Here is a 19,558-nt window from a genome sequence, read left to right as displayed (position 1 = left end):
GAGTTAAAGAAACCAATGACTAACACAAGTTCTTGAGTTTGCAGGATGGCAGATAAGAAAAGAAACAATTTGCTGAAACCCAGAAACTCCCTCCGCTTATGAGATAAAAGAACTGGCTGAAATAAGCTGGAACCAAGATGGCCGACTGGAGTTGTGCAGAATGACCCTGCCGCCATCACAGCCTGAATTTCCACTGCATGTTTCATACTGACTCCCCTGGAATTTGCACATGAGACACATGAGGTGGCATCAAGAGATAACTGGGCATGCTCAAGGACTTTCCAGAAATCCCCCTTCCTTCCACCAATCAGCTGCTAATCCTAGTATCCACCCTCTAAACCTTTTCTAATAAAATTACTGCCTTAAAGCCAGCACAGGGAGACAGATGTGAGCTGGACTCCTGTCTCCTAGGGAGTCAACCTTCAATATAAAGCTTTCTTTTCCCCAAATCTCAGTGTCATAAGTATTGACTTCTAGCACATTGGGCAGCGAGCCTCTTTTGCTCAATAACACATCTACTATGGGCAAAGCGTATGTGGGACCAGGTGTAGGCAAACTATGGCCTGTAGGCCAAATCAGGGCCCATGCCTGTTTTTCTTTTTGAGACAGGGTCTTGCTCTGTTGCCCAATCGTGGCTCACTGCAACCTCAATCTCCCAGGGTCAAGAGATCCTCCCACCTCAGCACCCCCACCCACCAAGTAGCTGAGACTAGAGGTGTGCACCACCATGCCTAATTTTCAAAAATGTTTTGTAGGGACAGGGTATTACTATGTTGCCAGGCTGGTCTCGAACTCCTGGGCTCAAGCGATCCTCCCATCTTGGCCTCCCAAAGTGCCACACCTGGCTAACTTCTTTTTTTTTTTTTTTTTTTTTGAGACGGAGTCTCGCTCTATCACCCAGGCTGGAGTGCAGTGACGCGATCTCGGCTCACTACAAGCTCCGCCTCCCGGGTTTAGGCCATTCTCCTGCCTCAGCCTCCGGAGTAGCTGGAACTACAGGCGCCCGCCACCTCGCCCGGCTAGTTTTTTGTATTTTTTAGTAGAGACGGGGTTTCACCGTGTTAGCCAGGATGGTCTCGATCTCCTGACCTCGTGATCCGCCCGTCTCGGCCTCCCAAAGTGCTGGGATTACAGGCTTGAGCCACCGCGCCCGGCCCACCTGGCTAACTTCTTTATTTTCTGTAGAGATGGGGTCTCACTATGTTGCCCAGGCTGGTTAGTGCCTGTTTTTCCACCTCCAATTTTTACTGAAGCACAGCCACACCCCTACCATTACTATTGTCTATGGCTGCAACAGAGGCCGTCTGGCCCGCAAAGCCTAAATGCTTACTATCTAGCCCTTTATGGAACATGTCTGCTGACCGCACTATAGACTCCACACTCCCCAAAGCATGTAGCCTGTCTTACTGATCCAGGTTTCGTCACTTGCAGCCGAGTAGCGGGTTTTGAAGATCAAAGGACCCAATTTTAAATCACAGCTTTCCAAACATATGACCTTGGAAACACTTTTGACATCTCTGGATTTCAATTTCCTCACTGTGAAAGAGGAACGACGACATTCACCCTGCAGCATCAAGATGTATGCACACACCACACACGCATACACACAGTGTCTGAGAGATTAGCAGAAATATCCGCAATGAACAATCAGGCACTTCACTTCATCCGACCCTCACAACAGCCTGATGAGAAGCAAGGAGAGGCTCAGGCATCGTGCCCGCCTAGAGCTTCACACTCCAGGCAGAGTGGTGCAAGAACTCAAACCAAGGTTCCCTCACTAAATATCACACACTTTTCTCACTAGAATCTGCCATCTACCCTTCAAGAGCTTAACAGGGATGTAAATGACAAGCGTGTTCACACATGCAACCCTCAGTGACAGGCATGTCGCGGAGCACCCCAAAACATGCTGGGTCAGCCATGGCAAGATTACGGCCCAGGAGAAGCTAAGTGGAGCCATAAAGTTAGAAAAGAACAGGTAGGAGAGGGGCAGGAGGGAATGTGAGTTGCAAGGGATGCTGAGAGCACAGAAGGCACCAAGGAAACCTGTCAGGGGATAACAGATTACGAGGAAGATGACAAGCAGGCTTAGACTGAAGCCTGACTAAGCTGTCAGAATTTTAATCAATTGACAAAGCGAAGCCCAGTGTCTCTGAGGTGAAGGGCAACCTGATGAAAGCAGTGCTCTGGAAAGACTCCCCTGGAGGTGGTGACAACTGGAGACAAGGAAAGACGGTCCTAGACAGTGGTGTACTGCGAGCTATGGACTGAAGGGGGCAGGGCCCAGCCCAGCTGAGGGATGAGGGGCTGTCCCCACGCCTGGGCTGCAGTCAGGAACTCCAAGGGGCATGTGTGTGGATGAAGGGGAGGTCATAGGGCCACTCACCGACGCAGTACTCCAGGTTACAGCATAGGCAAGGGCCAAGATGCTGAGCAAGCAGAGCAAGTTAATGTCTCCTGGGACCCTGGGCACAAAGGAACCAGAGGCAACCGTCTGAGCCTTGTGAACTTGATGTGGCTGTGCCTTAGTGAGGGCTCTGGGGACAAAAGGCCTCGTCCACTTTTTCTTCTGTACCACACTCAGCCACTAAAAGCTGCTGGGAGGTACAGAGGCACCTGGATGGAGCTGGCCACCACAGGCTGTGACCAGAAGCTCACACAGGCCTGAGCAGGGAAGGAGCACTAACCTGGTAAGGAAGAGGTGGGCAGGGCCCACACTCACTGTGCTGAGCTCCCACAGTCTCTACTTAATATTCAAGAGAGAAATGGACATAGAAACACTGGTATCTTCAGTGGGTGATGGAGGAAGTAAGGGCCAGTGGGGTCCAGATGCCCCTAGGCAAAAGACTCTTAACAGTGAGAGGCTGTGGCAGGCAGCCTTCTAACACAGTCCCCAGCAGTCCACACCTCCTGGTGCTCATGCCCTTGTGTAATCCCATCCCCTTAAGAGTGGGCTGGACCTAATGATCTGCCTCTGACAAACAAATACAGCCACAGCAATAAGAAATCACTCTTCCAATTAGGTTACAAAAGACTATGACTCCTTCTCCCACCCTGGCCCCGTTCTTTAGGGAGCCACCACTCTGATGAAACCAGCCACCACACTGCGAGCTGCTCAGGGAAGGCCTATGTGGCAAGGAATTGAGAGAGGCCTTCAGCCAACGCACAGTGAGGAACTGAGATCCTCAGCCCAACAGCCTGTAAGGAACCTACCTTTAAGTGGGCTTGGACGGGGGTCCTCCCCAAGTTGACCTTTGAGATGGCAGCAGCCTTGGCTGAGGGTTCTATTGTAGTCTTGTGAGAGACCCTGAGCTAAAGGACCCAGATAAGAAAACCATGGCTCAGAGAGATAAAATGAAGTGTCCGAGGTCACACAGTTGATAGGCAACAGAGCCAGGACTGAAACTCAGAGCTGGGTAGCTCTGAAGAATGTGAGTCTCATGGAAAACAACATGCAGAAGGAAAGGCCTAGCACAAGCAGCGTGGGAGAGGAGCTGAGGTTCTGGGGGCCCTGGAGTCTCCAGCCACCATAGTTCAGAGCATGAGGCTCCCACCCAGAGCTTCCTGGAAACCCTGTGTCCACGCTCACACAGCCACCACAAACACTGCAATGTTGGCCATAGAAGTCTGGCATGCAACAAGCCCAGCCACCGCTGTGGACCTGCCAGCTGGTCTTGGTGTGAGGCTCAAGTTTTCACAATGAGCCAGTCTTGGGGACCCAGGCAATGCTGGAGACCTCAGGTTTTTGAAAAACAGAATCCTTCCTTTCTATTTAGATAGAGCAACCTAGAGCTCCAGGTATTTTACCTTCACACTGGTGCACCCGTGGGCTCCCTCAGAACAGGATGTGGAGGACTCCTGCCACTCAGCTCTTCCTACAGAAAAGACCTCCTGATCCTTGCCCTCCAACCCTGGTGGGCAAGGGCTATGGTGGGAAGAGCAGGCTCAGGAGACCTGCCTGAGTTCCAATCCCAGTGCCACCACTCCCTGGCTGTGTCCCTTGGATGATGGTCTCTATACTCTCCAAGCCTTGTCCCTTACTGAGGGAAACGAGAATAAAACCTCAGACCTCACTAGAGCACCGTGAGGACCAAACAAAACAACTCCTGGGAACCATCTAGATCTAGCAAAGTATCTGAAAATGTATTCGTTATATTATTTCTATTATCCCCTAAAACTATGAAAACTGGAGTTGGTGTCCCATGCACAATCATCTCAGTCTACAAGTTTCTCCAAATTCAATACGATGGGCCTCCTTATCACCACTGTCATCGAGTCATTGCCTCTAAGGGAATGGCTTCCCAATGCCTACGGAACTAAAAGTTTAAACTTCACAGGCCAGGAGATTCAAGTTGGTTCCACCTACCACGCTCCAAGAAAAACTGCAGACTCACTGTCTCCTAAATAAGCCACGCTGTTTCTTTACTCAACAAGAAACCTTTCTTGAGCATCTACTCTGTGTAAAACACTGGAGTATATAAACTTGAAGGAAACATGACTCCAACGGGGTCGTCATGTAGAACACAGAGAAGAAGCAAAGGATACACTGCAAGAGCTGGGGAAGGCTTCCTGGAGCTTCACGGAGCTGAGGGATAAAGCCTAAGGAGGGTACTCCTGGTGCACACCACAGGGCAGTCCAAACACACGAATCTTCATTCTCCCCTCTGTTTGACCAGCTAGACTTGATCAATGACAATGATGGCAATGGCGACAGCCACAAACACTGCTGAATGCAAGCGACAGGCCAGGCACTGTGCTAAACCCTTGCATTCTTTCGCTTAATCATATGAATTACAGTGTATAATGTAGGTATAATTATCCCATTTTATGGATGTAGAAACTAAGGTACAAGGTGAGAGTAACTTGCCCAAGGTCACAAAGCTGGAAAACGTAGTCTCTACTGTTTCTGCTTTGTTCCTCTCTTCCTCTGGTAAAAACATCCCTCTGCCCAGAGACAACCGCCCTTCCCCAAGAGTGGCCACAGAGGCCAATGGTCACAGTGACGACACAGGGTAAGCCTAACTCTGAGCACAAAGACATGGCAGAACTGACTGGAGTCCTTTCTGGAGGACACATAAAGGTTTAACTGTAGGGGGCAGCCATCAATCTCATTGTGGAGAAGCACCCAGCAAAAGGGGAGGAGGAGGGCTACATAAAAAGAGAGCCATCTCCAACAGAGAGAAAAATCCACAATTCAACAAAAAGAAGTCAAACAACTCAAAATGGGGACATCTGAACACATACATCACAAAGGAAGACAGGCAAATACAATAAGCACTTGAAAAAGGGACTAAGGTCATTAGTCATCTGGGAAATGAAAATTCACATCACAATCACAATGAGATTTCTCTATATTAGAATATGGCTTTTAAAAAAATCCAAACAACTGAATACACCAAGAACTTTACAGCACAAAGACTGAACCTTAATGTATGGGAATTTTTCAATAATTTAGAAGGCCAAGGTATATAAAAAGAAGGACATTTCATCTCTGTAGTCCTCATTCTGAAAACCAAAGTCCACAGTGAAATTCTTAACCAAAGTCCAAAGTATATTCAGATTTTCTCAAGTTTTTGCCTAATGTCCTTTTTCTTTTCCAGGATCCCATCCAGGAAACCACGTTACGTTTAGCTGTAGTGTCTCCTGAGGCTTCTTGTAGCTTGTGACAGTTTCTCAGACTTCTCTTGCTTTTGATGATACTGACAGCTCGAGGGGTACTGGTCAGGCATTTTGTAGGGTGTCCCTCAACTAGGATTTGTCTGATGTTTTACTCATGATTGGACTGGGGCTATGGGTTTGGGGGAGGAAGATCAGCAGTAAAATGTCCTCCTCCTCACATACCAAGGGCATAATCAATCATTGTGATTTATCACTGCTGCTTTAACCCCAATCACTTACTGTAGGAGGTGTCTATCAGGCTTCTCCACTGTAAAGTTACTTTTTCTCACAATCACACTGTCCTCTTTGAAAGAAAGTCATCAGGCATAGTCCACACTTTAGGATACATTACTTAGAATTATTTTGCCCAGGAAATTTGTCTGTTGTCATCCATTCATTTATTTATATTTATTCAAGCATATGGACTCAGGATGGACTCACAAAGAATTATTTTATATTTTGGGTTATAATTCAATACTGGTTTATTTTGTTGCAAAAATTGCTTTAGGCCAGGCACGGTGGCTCACGCATGTAATCCCAGCACTTTGGGAGGCTGAGGCGGACGGATCACAGGGTCAGGTGATGGAGACCATCCTGGCCAACATGGTGAAACCCCGTCTCTACTAAAACACAAAAAATTAGCCGGGCGTGGTGGTGTGTACCTGTAGTTCCAGCTACTCGGGAGGCTGAGGCAGGGGAATCACTTGAACCCGGGAGGCGGAGGTTCCAGTGAGCTGAGATCGCGCCACTGCACTCCAGCCTGGGTGACAGAGCAAGACTCTGTCTCAAAAAAAAAAAAGAAAAAGAAAAAGAAAAAAAATTGCTCTAGCACTGACCACTGGGAGCTCTTTCAATTTGCCCCCCTATGTCTCTTTGACATACACTATATTCATTTCAAACTTTGAAAAATATTTGTCTTCTCTTCCCAAACAGTATAGGATCTCCTCAAGGGCAGTGAGCCTCTATCTGTCCCCACATCATTCCACACCACGCACATGCAACGAACGAGTGCTGAACTGAGCAATGAGCAGAGCAGGGAGGGAAGTTTTGGCTCCTTGGTATAGGCAGCAGATGCCTGCAATGTGCTGTCTACTGCCCGAGTCTCCTATTTTCCCTTTTATTTTTTATTTTTAAAAATTTTTTTAGACCCCAGCTAGACTGCAATGGTATGATCATGGCTCACTGCAGCCTTGAAATGCTGGGCTCAAGTGATCCTCCTACCTCAGCACTGGGATTACAGGTATGCAACACTGCACCCAGCCCTGTTGTCCCTTTGGAAACCATCCTCTCTCATTCCCAGCGAGGTGCTGACGACAACAATGAAATACCTGCCTTTAGCCATAGGGCTTGGGAAGGGGACAGGCAGGTAACCTTATTCATAGCCAACTGGGCTCCCTTTCATCTTCCATTGGATTGAATGATGCAAAAACATAGGGCTGAATCTGCTAGGGCCACTGTTGGGAAGACCAAGAGTGAAGCTGACCCAGAGAGGACAAAGTCAAGAGATGGATTCCTTTTGAGGCTCAAACTATATTGTACTTAAGTCAGCCCTGCACCTGGCTGAGTTATATGAACCAAAAACTCCCTTTCACTTACTCTGATTTGGGTTGAATTTTCTGTTCTTCATAACTGAAACAGTCCTTACCACCCACTTCAGTATCGCTGGCCTGTATCTTTATCAAGGACAGTCAATGGAGGTGAGATAACTGACCACTGAGCTGTGTGACACCAAGTGACTGCACTGGGCCCAAGTCTCCTTGGGGATAAGGGCTCCAATCAGAGAGAGAGAAAATGGACAATCCTCCTGATTCCAGAGCCCTCCTGTTACTCTGCACCAACACTTTCTGTCATCATCTCATCATTCAAAGAGCTCACAAACACTACACACCCCTTACAGCCTCATCATTAAACATCTACTCCACACCAATGGGCCAAATGAACTCTTCTAGTCAGGAAACACAAATACTCCCTTATGTGCTAAAATTGAATTAAAAGGTTAATGAAGGCTGGACACAATGGCTCATGCCTGTAATCCCAGCACTTTGGGAGGCTGAGGCAGGCGGATCACCTGAGGTCATGAGTTTGAGACCAGCCTGGCCAACACGGTGAAACCCCGTCCCTACTAAAAACACAAAAATTAGCCAGGTGTGGTGGCAACATGCCTGTAGTCCCAGGTACTCGGGAGGCTGAGGCGGGAGAATCGCTTTCAACCCAGGAGACAGAGGTTCCAGTGAGCTGAGATCACACCACTGCACTCCACCCTGGGCAACAGAGTGAGACTCCATCTCAAAACAATAAAAATAAAATGGTTAATGAAGGTAAAAGGTTTAACCAAGAAGGTCCCATAATGAGCCAGTGAGCCAATGGCCAATCAGGGCCATAAAGCCACAAAACTGGTTTCACCACAAAACTAGTTTCAGCCAGCATCAGACCATGCACCCTTTGACCTTCATAGGCAGAGCCCCATGAAGCCAGGGTTGTGCACTCCACACTGATACCATGTATAGTTGTGCCACAGACCAATCTTACTAGATATGCCTCTATTTCAGCCACAGAGTCAAGTTCATAACAAGTTACCTGACTACTACGTTAACCAAAAAGGAAATGGGAATATGCTATGACTGTCAGAGAGAAGCGGGAGGGGAGCTCTGTTCACTGAGCTTTGGTTTTCCTCAACAACAGATTCAGCAAGTACAGCACCAATCCGGGGACCACAGAACAACACAGGAAGAAAGGGCACTTTGTCCATACCTGACAGGCAAAAGGTACAGAGATGAGCTAGTCAAGCTTCAATGAGCTCCAAATAATGAGTGCGGTGTGATGGTGAGTGAGGTCCCTTGACTGAGTCCCTCATCTGAAGACCTTTTTTCTCATTTATATCAGTGCTCGGCTCAGAGACAGTCAACTGAAAACAGTACAGTCCAGAAGGAACAGAGGGCTGGGGTCAGGAGACCTAGAGTTCCAAACTAAATAACTGGCCGGGCGCAGTGGCTCATGCCTGTAATCTCAGCACTTTGGGAGGCTGAGGCGGGTAGACCACCTGAGGGCAGGAATTCGAGACCAGCCTGGCCAACATGGTGAAACCCCATCTCTAATAAAAATACAAAATTAGTTGGGCGTGGTGGCGCACACCTATAGTCCCAGCTATTCGGGAGGCTGAGGCAGGAGAATCACTTGAACCCAGGAGGCAGAGGTTGCAGTGAGCTGAGATCACACTACTGCACTCCAGCCTGGGCAACAGAACAAGACTAAAATAAAAAAATTTTTAAATTAAAAAAATAAATAAGTAACTGAGGCACTTAATCATTCTGAGCCCCAGCTTCCTTACCTGGAAAAGAGATTTAGAATCTGTACTTTTTGGATTGTGAGGATAAAACAGGACCTGACAGATCTGAAAAAATTAGGTGCACGATACAAATACTAGACAGCGCTGGAAGTCTATGTCAGACCACTCTCAGGGATGTGCAATCGTTCTGACTGCCCAGGGACAAGAAGGATACAGCCTGTGTGTCTGCCAGGATACTGCCGCACACCCATGCAGCATGTGTGAGCAACTCAGGGTATGAACCCAGACCCGGCTGGCCACAGCTAGAACAAACACAGATCTCAGTTTTACTATAATAGTTACGCTTTGGCATCATTTGGTGTTTCCTTTCAAAAAAAGTTACTCAATAAATGTATAAACTAGCCAGGCGCAGTGGCTCACACCTGTAATCGTAGTACTTTGGGAGGCCGAGATGGGTGTAATCACCTGAGGTCAGGAGTTCAAGACCAGCCTGGCCAACAAGATGAAACCCCGTCTCTACTAAAATTACAAAAATTAGCTGGGCATGGTGGCGGGTGCCTGTAATTCCAGCTACTCGGGCGGCTGAGGCAGTAGAATTACTTGAACCCTGGAGGTGGAGATTGCAGTGAGCCAAGATTATGCCACTGCACTCCAGCCTGGAGCAAAACTCCATCTCAAAAAAAAAAAAAAAATGTATAAACTAAGTATATGGTACACTGATAAAGCTGTTAAAGTACATGAATTCACAAATCAGAAGCTAACCAACCTCAATCTCACTGGCAGATCCCTGCCTCAGCCAATCTCCACCCAATGCTCTGTGCTGGCCTCAGGAACATGCCGAGTACCCACCCACTCAGGCTGCTCCGTAGGCTCTCCTTGTTTGCGGTCAGAGTCCACAGGCGGGGGCGAGTAATCCTTTACAGGGGTGGTGAATTCCACAGGTCCTGTTCCTGGCAAGGGGAGTTTCAGCAGTGGGTAGCTGGGATGAACAAAAAGGAGAAAAGAGTTAGACACTATGAGAGGCAGTCCTCTCTCAGCAGTGACACAGGAGCCACTGGAGTTAATAACTAAATTCTGTTAGGACTGTACAAATGTGCAAAATATTAGAATCACAAAATTGCAAAGCCAAAACTCAGAAGTCATCTAGATTAGAATTTTTCTTTTCTTTTTTTTTTTTTTTTTGAGACAGAGTCTTGCTCTGTTACCCAGGCTGGAGTGCAGTGGCCGGATCTCAGCTCACTGCAAGCTCCGCCTCCCGGGTTTAGGCCATTCTCCTGCCTCAGCCTCCCGAGTAGCTGGGACTACAGGCGTCCGCCACCTCACCCGGCTAGGTTTTTGTATTTTTTAGTAGAGATGGGGTTTCACCGTGTTAGCCAGGATGGTCTCGATCTCCTGACCTTGTGATCCGCCCGTCTCGGCCTCCCAAAGTGCTGGGATTACAGGCTTGAGCCACTGAGCCCGGTGAATTTTTCAAACTTATTTTAGTCACATAAACCTTACAAAGAAGCCCAACTGGTAAAACAGACTGTTCTGTTAAATGTTTTCAGGCTGTATAAGCTAAGTATGTATAAGTATACTTAGTTATAACATTATATATAACATTAATATATATAAACATATATACACACACACACACACACACACACACACAAATAGATAGATAGGTGCCCGCCACTACACCCAGCTAATTTTTGTATTTTCAGTGGAGACGGGGTTTCATCATGTTGGCCAGGCTGGTCTTGAACTCCTGACCTCAGATGATCCACCCACCTCAGCCTCCCAAAGTGCTGCGATTACAGGCGTGAGCAACCATGCCTGGCTAGTTTATACATTTAATGAGTAACTTTTACTGAAAGGAAACACCAACATTAACACCAACATGTTATAATATATAACACTATATATATCTTTTCAGGCTGGGCGCAGTGGGTTATGCCTGTAACCGCAGCACTTTGGGAGGCCCAGGCTGGAGGGTTGCTTGAGCCCAGAAGTTTGAGACCAGCCTAGACAACATAGTGAGACCTCCTCTCTACAGAAAATTAAAAAAATTAGCCAGGCATGGCAGTATGAGCCTGTGGTCCCAGCTACTCAGGAGGCTGAGGTGGGAGGACTGTTTAAGCCTAGCGGTAGAGGCTGCTGTGAGCCATGATTACACCACTGCACTCCAGCCTGGGCAACATAAGACCCCTGTCTCTGAAAGAAAAAAGTTTTCAGAGACTTAATAAAGGCAAGATGCTAAACACAAACAAAAAAATCACCTTGCCAAATCAGACATAAGGGAACAATAAAAAACAAAATTGGGGGTACCTTTAAAAATCCAGGATTCCAATTCGGATAGCTAAGCAACTGTTCCACTTGAAGGGACAGACCATGAAAATTCTGTGTAATTTACTAAGGATGTGGTTTATACTAGGATCATGAGGAAACTAAGTTAATGGACCCAATATATGCAAAGGAAAAGCCCTGACCTTGCATCAAAAAAGTTGGCAAATGAGCCGGGTGCAATGGCTCAAGCCTGTCATCCCAACACTCTGGGAGAGGCCAAGTAGGCGGATCATTGGAGCTCAGGAGTTTGAGATCAGACTGAGCAACACAGTGAAATCCCATCTCTACCAAAAACACAAAAAATTAGCGGGGCGTGGTGGTGTGCACCTGTGGTCCCAGCTACTGGCTGAGGCAGGAGGATCATTTGACCCTGGGAGGTGGAGGCTGCAGTGAGCTGAGGTCATGCCACTACACTCTAGCCTACGTAACACGGTGAGACCCCATCTCAAGTGAAAAAAAAGAAAAAAGAAAAAGTTGGCAAATAGATGTACATTTTGTTTCACATCTCACTTTCTTAAAATTTAAAAATAACTTCTATATAGTACAATGTACAGATCTTAAGTATAAAGTGCAGTAAGTTTTTACATGTGTGTATCTGTGTAACTACCATCTAGATCAAGCTACAGAACATTTCTGGAGTCTCAGAAGGCAGCCTTGTTCCCACTCCCAGTCAACAGCACACTGCCCCAACCACCAAAGGTAACTATTAGAATCTCTATCACCATAAATTAGTTTTACCTATTTTTGAATGTCATATAAATGAAATCATCCATTCTACTTATATACTCTTTTGTGACTGACTGCTTTCACTCAAATTCTATCTGCTAGATTCCTCCACACTGGTGCATACAGCAGATCATTCCTTTTTGGATACATACTGTTCCACTAATGAATAAAGTATAGTGCATTTGTCTATTCCACTGGTTGAGGAACATTTGGCTGTTTCTGGTTTGAGCTATTAAGAGTAAAGTTGGGCCAGGCGCAGTGGCTCACACCTGTAATACCAGCACTTTGGGAGGCCGAGGCGGGTGGATCACCTGAGATTGGGAGTTTGAGACCAGCCTGACCAACAGGGAGAAACCCTGTCTCTACTAAAAATACAAAATTAGCCCGGTGTGGTGGTGCATGCCTGTAATCCCAGCTACTCAGGAGGCTGAGGCAGGAGAATCACTTGAACCCGGGAGGCGGAGGTTGCGGTGAGCTGAGATGGCACCATTGCACTCTAGCCTGGGCAACAAGAGCAAAACTCCATCTCAAAAAAAAAAAAAGAATAAAGTTGGCCAGGCCGGGTGGCTCATGCCTGTAATCCCAGCACTTTGGGAGGCCAAGGCAGAAGGATTTCTTGAGCCTAGGAGTTTGAGACCAGCCTGGGCAACATGGTGAAACCCCATCCCTACAAAAAAAAAAAAATATGGCCGGGTGCAGTGGCTCACGCCTGTAATCCCAGCACTTTGGGAGGCCGAGGTGGGCGGATCACAAGGTCAGGAGATCAAGACCATCCTGGCCAACACGGTGAAACCCTGTCTCTACTAAAAAGACAAAAAATTAGCCGGGCGTGGTGGCGGGCGCCTGTACTCTCAGCCACTCCGGAGGCTGAGGCAGGAGAATGGCGTGAACCTGGGAAGTGGAGTGTTCAGTGAGCCAAGATCGCGCCACTGCACTCCAGCCTGGGCGACAGAGCAAAATTCCGTCTCAGAAAAAAAAAAAAATACAAAAGTTAGCCAAGCATAGTGGTGCACACCTGTAGTCCCAGCTACTCGGGAGGCTTAAGTGGGAGGATTGCTTGAGCCGGGAGGCTGAGGCTGCAGTGAGCCATGATCATGCCACTGCATTCCAGCCTAGGTGACAGAGTGAGACCCTGTCTTACAAAAAAAAAAAAAAAAACATTTTGGGCTGGATAATTTTTTTAATTAAAAAAAAAGAGCCGGGCGCGGTGGCTCACGCCTGTAATCCCAGCACTTTGGAAGGCCGAGGCAGGCAGATCACGAGGTCAGGAGATCAAGACCATCCTGGCTAACACAGTGAAACCCCGTCTCTACTAAAAATGCAAAAAATTAGCTGGGCGAGGTGGCGGGCACCTGTAGTCCCAGCTACTCGGGAGGCTGAGGCAGGAGAATGGCGTGAACCCGGGAGGCGGAGCTTGCAGTGAGCCGAGATCGCGCCACTGCACTCCAGCCTGGGCAACAGAGCGAGACTCCGTCTCAAAAAAAAAAAAAAGAAAGAAAAAAGACTAAAGCTATTATCCTTTATTGGGTTTTGGTGGTCCCATAAGCACTTATTTCTGTTGGGTATATTCCTAGGATTAAATGGCTGGGTATGGAGTTATATGCATGTTTAGCTTAGTAGATGACACCAGTTTTCCATAGCAGTTGTACAAATTTATGTTCCCACTATCACCAGTGTAATAGGAGTTTCAGTTTCTTCAAATCCTTGTCACCTCTTGATATTGTCAGTCCAATTAATGTTAACCATTTAGAGGAAGAGACAGTGGTATCTCAGCATGGTTTTAATGTACATTTTCCTGATAAGAAACAATTTAAAAAATTATTTCAGACTATATTCCAAAACAGGTATAGTCTAAATATAGAACAAAAACTGACCATACTCTGTGATTACTATGCAAATGCTGTAGTTTACTACTGGCCACTTGGATATAGCCTCTTTTGTGAAACGCCTCTTCAAGTCTTTTGACAATACCATGTTTTAAATAATTTAAATACATTTATTATGTTAATTACAGAAAACAATTACACAATCTCCTTACCTTCATGAAAATCAATTTTTACTTTTCTCTGGCTTTTCCATCTTTACCTACACTCAAAAACCATGTATTAAGTATGTATTATATGCTGGGCACTGGGGATATAAAAGATAACACTACGGTCTGCCTCCAAGATGCTCTAAGTAGGAAGAGAGAAACAACTGCAAGAGAATGTCATCAGAATTCATTTAGGGCTGCTCTGCCTATGAAGTAGCCATTCTTTATTCCTTTACTTTTCTAATAAACTTGCTTCCACTTAAAAAAAATTAATATAGGCCAGGCACAGTGGCTCACGCCTGTAATCCCAGCACTTTGGGAGGCCAAGGTGGGTGGGTCACATGAGGTCAGGAGTTCAAGACCAGCCTGGCCAACATGGTGAAAGCCCGTCTTTACTAAAAATATAAAAATTGGCCAGATGCAGTGGTACACACCTGTAATCCTAGCTACTTGGGCGGCTGAGGCAGGAGAATCACTTGAACCCGGAAGGTGGAGGCTGCAGTGAGCTGAGATCGTGCCATGCCAGTGCACTCTAGCCTGGGCAACAGAGAGAGACCCTGTCTCAAAAAAAATGTAGGCTGTGGCTACAGCATTTGCATAGTAATCACAGAGTATGGTCAGTTTTTGTTCTATATTTAGACTATACATGTTTTGGAGTCTGCTTGTGCTTTCTGGCTGTGAAGGTAGAAGACTAGGAAGACAGTGAATAATAACAATGAAATACTCTTACATGATATGTAATATGTGCCAGGCACTATTCTAAGCACTTGACATGTACAGATATGCCTTGACTTACGATGGGGTTATGTCCTGATAACACTGTTGTAAACTGAAAATATCTTAAGTCAAAAATGCATGACTAGGCTGAGCAAGGTGGCTCATGCCTATAATCCCAGCACTTTGGGAGGCTGAAGTGGGCAGGTTACTTGAGGTCAGGAGTTTGATACCAGTCTGGTCAACATGGTGAAACCCCATCTCTACAAAAAATACAAAAAATAGCCAGACGTGGTGGCTCACACCTGTAATCCCAGCTACTCGGGAGGCTGAGGCAAGAGAATCACTTGAACCTGGGAGGCAGAGGTTGCAGTGAGCCGAAATTGCACCAGCCTGGGCAACAGAGTGAGACCCCGTCTCGAAACAAAAACAACACAATGTGATTCCAATTTCCTCTCCAAATTAAAATCCACCTTCTCTCACCATGCGCAGCAGCTTGTTGAATCAAATGACTCAATGACTCACATCACTTTCTGACCTGCACGTAGGGCAGTCCAACTAACATGGCATACGGGTGCTCTTCCTTTTTTTTTTTTTTTTGAGATGGAGTCTCGCTATGTCGCCCAGGCTGGAGCACAGTGGCGCAATCTCGGCTCACTGCAAGCTCCGCCTCCTGGGTTCGCACCATTCTCCTGCCTCAGTCTCCTGAGTAACTGGGACTACAGGCGCCCGCCACCATGCCCGGCTAATTTTTGTATTTTTAGTAGAGACAGGGTTTCACCTTGTTGATCAGGATGGTCTCAATCTCCTGACCTCGTGATCCACCCGCCTCGGCCTCCCAAAGTGCTGGGATTACAGGTGTGAGCCACCACGCCCGGCCCTGGGTGCTCTTCTTTACCCCATGGTGCACCCACCACTTACCAGGGCAGGTCCAGAGTAACAGCACCCTCTGTCTTGCTGGGCTGCTGCTGGGACATATCTTGGGCCCAGTGGTCTAACCTCCAAGAGTTACAAACAGACACCTCTTGCCATAACGCCTACTTGCTACACATTTCATCAGATATTCCCAGAGGAAAGAACAGTCACTGCACCCAGGGGCCAGGCAGGAAGAACAGCTAACTCTAGCTCACCTGCAAGGCTCAGCACCGGGTTCATTTGAAGTAGTATCCTTGGCTCTCAGTCACTGAAACCTGCAGCCTCAACGGCAGCTCAGAGAAGAAAGTCACACATCCTCAGTGCTGTTTGGGGTGAGCCTGACTCCTCATATACAGATGCCCTCTCTCACTTCCGGATTCTTCTGCCTGATGGAGACCGACACATTCCCAAGCTGTCATTGACCACCACCCCCTCTAGTGCTGCTCTGTACTTTCCCTGGGGTGACTCAGTGGTGGTGAGCCAGTGGTGTGCAAAAAGTATTTCTGCAGCTCAGGTGGCTGTTAGATCTGAATAGGGAAATTAAGTGCAGCAGTCCTTTGGGTTTGGCTGTACAAGCCTTTCATCCCAGGAACAATAAAAGGTTAAGCAATTAAATGGAAACTGAATGTCGAGCAAAACTACTAGAAGAAGTCTATATCCATACTTTATTTTCTGTATGGAAACCGAATGTCGAGCAAAACTACTTAGAAGCAGTCAATATCCATACTTTATTTTCTGTAGGCAATCCCAGGCTCTGGAAGAAGGGGGCACTGCTCTGCTGCTCTGGACACAAAAGCTTCTGAGGTTGAAGACAATGGTGAGGCTTGTGTCCCTGGGTCCATAATCTCTGGTTTTCTGGCCAAGTCCCAGAATCTATGGATTCTCTTATACAACCTTTTATTAGTCTTTGGAGGTTGAGAGACTTCACCCAGCCTTGGAAAAATGTTCTCAAGTCAATCAGGTTTTAAGAAAAAAAATAAAAAAAACTTTAAGATCACATGACAAAGATACTGGTTTGGGAAAATAAGTACACAGCACTAAGAATGAGACAGTACAAGACTGGGTGTGGTGGCTCACGCCTGTAATCCCAACACTTTGGGAAGCCGAGGCAAGTGGATCACTGGAGCTCAGGAGTTTGAGACCAGCCTGGGCAACATGGCAAAACCCCAGCTCCATTAAAAATACAAAAAATTAGTGGTGCACGCCTATAGTCCCAGCTACTCAGAGGGCTGAGGTAGGAGAATCACTTGAGCTCATGAAGTCGAGATTGCAATTAGCAGTGATTGCACCACTGCACTCCAGCCTGAGCAACGGAAGCAAGACCCTGTCTCAAAGAAGAAAAAAAAGAAAAAGAATGGGATAATACAGAAGGGTCTTTCCTCCTTCTTCTTTTTTTTTTTTTTTTTTTTGGACATGGAGTCTCACTCTTTTGCCAGGCTAGACTGCAGTGGAGTGATCTCAGCTCACTGCAATCTCCGCCTCCCGGGTTCAAGCGATTCTCCTGCCTACGCCTCCCGAGTGGCGGGGATTACAGGTGTATGCCACCACACCCAGCTAATTTTTGTATTTTCAGTAGAGACGGGATTCACCACGTTGGCCAGGATGGTCTCGATCTCCTGACCTCGTGATCCACCCACTTTGGCCTCCCAAAGTGCTGGGATTACAGCCGTGAGCCACCACGCCCAGCCAGGTCTTTCCTCTTAAAAGAAAAACAGGGTGACTACAAAAGAGGAAACCGTAGTACCATCAGAGAGTGAAACCAAAGGAGGGCAACATAATGAGACCCCATCTCTACAAAAAATGAAAAACAGCCAAGTGTGATGGCGCACGCCTGTGGTCGCGGCTTCTTAGGAGGCTGAGGTGGGAGAATCGCTTGAGCCTAGGAGGTTGAGGCTGAGGTGAGCTGTGATTGTGCTACTACATTCCAGCCTGGGTGACAGAGTGGGACCATGTCTCAAAAAAAATTTTTTTAAAGAAGAAAAGAGAAAGAGGTCAATTAACTTAGAGAAAAAAAAAACCCAAGAGCTGAGTTCTCAGAGCACTCCAAATTCATCACTTATGGGACACAGCTATAAGTATTTTATCTTGTACAACACAATTTAGCAGTTTAAACACCAATACAAACATACTGAGCCAGAGTGAGACCAGGTGACAGTAACACAGGTGCAAGCACCAGAGTCCCTATGGCTTGGATTTGAATTTGAACCCCAGTTTCCCTGATTATTAGTTATGTGGACCAGGCAAATCTCTAAGTCCCTATCCCCTTTTGTTAAATGGAAACATAACTGGACCACTTCCTAATGTTATACCTGAAGCATCAACACAGCACCCAGCAAGAAACTCTCTGTGATGTTCATCTTTCTTTCTTTTTTTTTTGTACAGACAGGGTGGGTCTTACTATATTGCCCAGGATGGTCCTGAACTCCTGGCCTCAAATGATTCTCTCGCCTCAGCCTCCCAGTGTTGGAATTACAGGCACGAGCACTGCACCTGGCCAATCTTTCTTACTGATAATCAGGGAAGAGCTTGAGATCATTAGCAACTGAACTGAACAGAGAGTTCCCTCCTGACTTCTCATCCTCCCTTCAGCATAGCACTGAAAACATCTATAAATGTTAGAAAGACAATGAATCTGAAAAACAGAATTCTTTCCAGAGAAAATAATAAGATGGACTCTTTTCACGACTGTCAGCATTTCAGAGCTAAAAGGGTCATCAGATATCATCTTATATCAAACTCCTCCTTTACAACGTCATTGTCAGCCATAGCCTTCAGGAGTCTATGAGGCCTTGAGAAAGACAGACAGGAACAAGGGCAGCTACAGCTCTCACATCCTGTCCTTGGCAAGTGCAGCTGGCCACAAGAATCAACAAGAGGTCTGAAGCAAGCTCCATGTGAACACAAAAAAATGACTAGAGAGCAAAGAAGCAAGTCTCTGAGGTTAGCCTGCCACAGGCTGTCCAAGGTACTGTTCTAATGGACTTTGCCTTGCAACACACAAAGAAGGCTCCTGCACTTAACCCGGTACTAAAAGGAAACCACTACTACTGAGAAATAAAATTGAAATATCATCTTTCAATTATCTGTGTCTTAGAAGTATCTAAACATTATTTTGAGATAGAGTACCAGTGATGTGAATAAATCTGGTGAATCAGTAGGTCAGGGCCAGCTGGAACTATTTTATTATATTAGCTAACCATGCCAGGACTAGAGTTCTCCACTCACAGTTAGAAGGAGCCCAAGCTCCCACTGTGTAAAAAGCATACAGAGGCCAAGAGCGCCATAGTGGTTAGGGTTAGAAAACCTACTGTCTTTTTTTTTTTTTTTTTTTTTTTGTGTGGGAGTCTCGCTCTGTCACCCAGGCTGGACTGCAGTGGCCGGATCTCAGCTCACTGCAGGCTCCGCCTCTGGGTTTCCGGCCTTTTTCGGGCTTCAGCCTCCCGAGTAGCTGAGACTACAGGCGCCCGCCACCTCGCCCGGCTAGTTTTTTTTTTTTTTGTATTTCTTAATAGAGACGGGGTTTCACCGTGTTAGCCAGGATGGTCTCGATCTCCTGACCTCGTGATCCGCCCGTCTCGGCCTCCCAAAGTGCTGGGATTACAGGCTTGAGCCACCGCGCCCGGCGAAAACCTACTGTCTTAAGACACTGGTCCACCATATCCAAGGCAACCCAAAAACATACCAGCAGGCTAAGATGCAGAACCCCGTGAAGAGGATGATGGGGATGGGATACGATGCACAGAGGAGCCCATGGTTGTAGAAGGCCCGAGATATCTTCTCACGCAGCCTTTCAGTCAGGGTCATCCTCAGCCGAAGTCACCTTGCTGCCATCCCGGAAAGTGACCATGGATCACCCTGGCACACACTTGACGGCACTGACAAAGAACAACATGTGCAGGTAC

At 46.8% G+C, this 19,558-nt stretch overlaps 1 protein-coding gene across 5 annotated transcripts in view; it reads right to left on the bottom strand.

Moving 5' to 3' along the window:
- The window catches only part of SCAP (SREBF chaperone), a 71,574-nt gene that overhangs the window by 14,706 nt on the left and 37,310 nt on the right, over positions 1–19,558 (bottom strand). For 4 of the 5 annotated variants that reach the window (XM_017955480.3, XM_017955478.2, XM_009200911.4 and 1 more), the window contains exons 2-3: positions 19,339–19,558; positions 9,794–9,923 (exon numbers count right to left, since the gene is read on the bottom strand). In XM_017955480.3, coding sequence (XP_017810969.1) covers positions 9,794–9,923; positions 19,339–19,460 — 252 coding nt within the window. In that variant the 5' untranslated portion in view covers positions 19,461–19,558. Of the gene's footprint in view, positions 1–9,793; positions 9,924–15,871; positions 16,043–19,338 lie in introns of all 5 variants that reach the window. The other variant, XM_009200912.3, reaches the window with a different exon arrangement.

This window comes from Papio anubis, chromosome 2 (genome assembly GCF_008728515.1).
Source record: "Papio anubis isolate 15944 chromosome 2, Panubis1.0, whole genome shotgun sequence".
Classification (NCBI taxonomy): domain Eukaryota; kingdom Metazoa; phylum Chordata; class Mammalia; order Primates; family Cercopithecidae; genus Papio; species Papio anubis.
The sequence above is the reverse complement of the archived record's forward strand: the minus strand, read 5'-3'. Positions and strand labels throughout refer to the sequence as shown.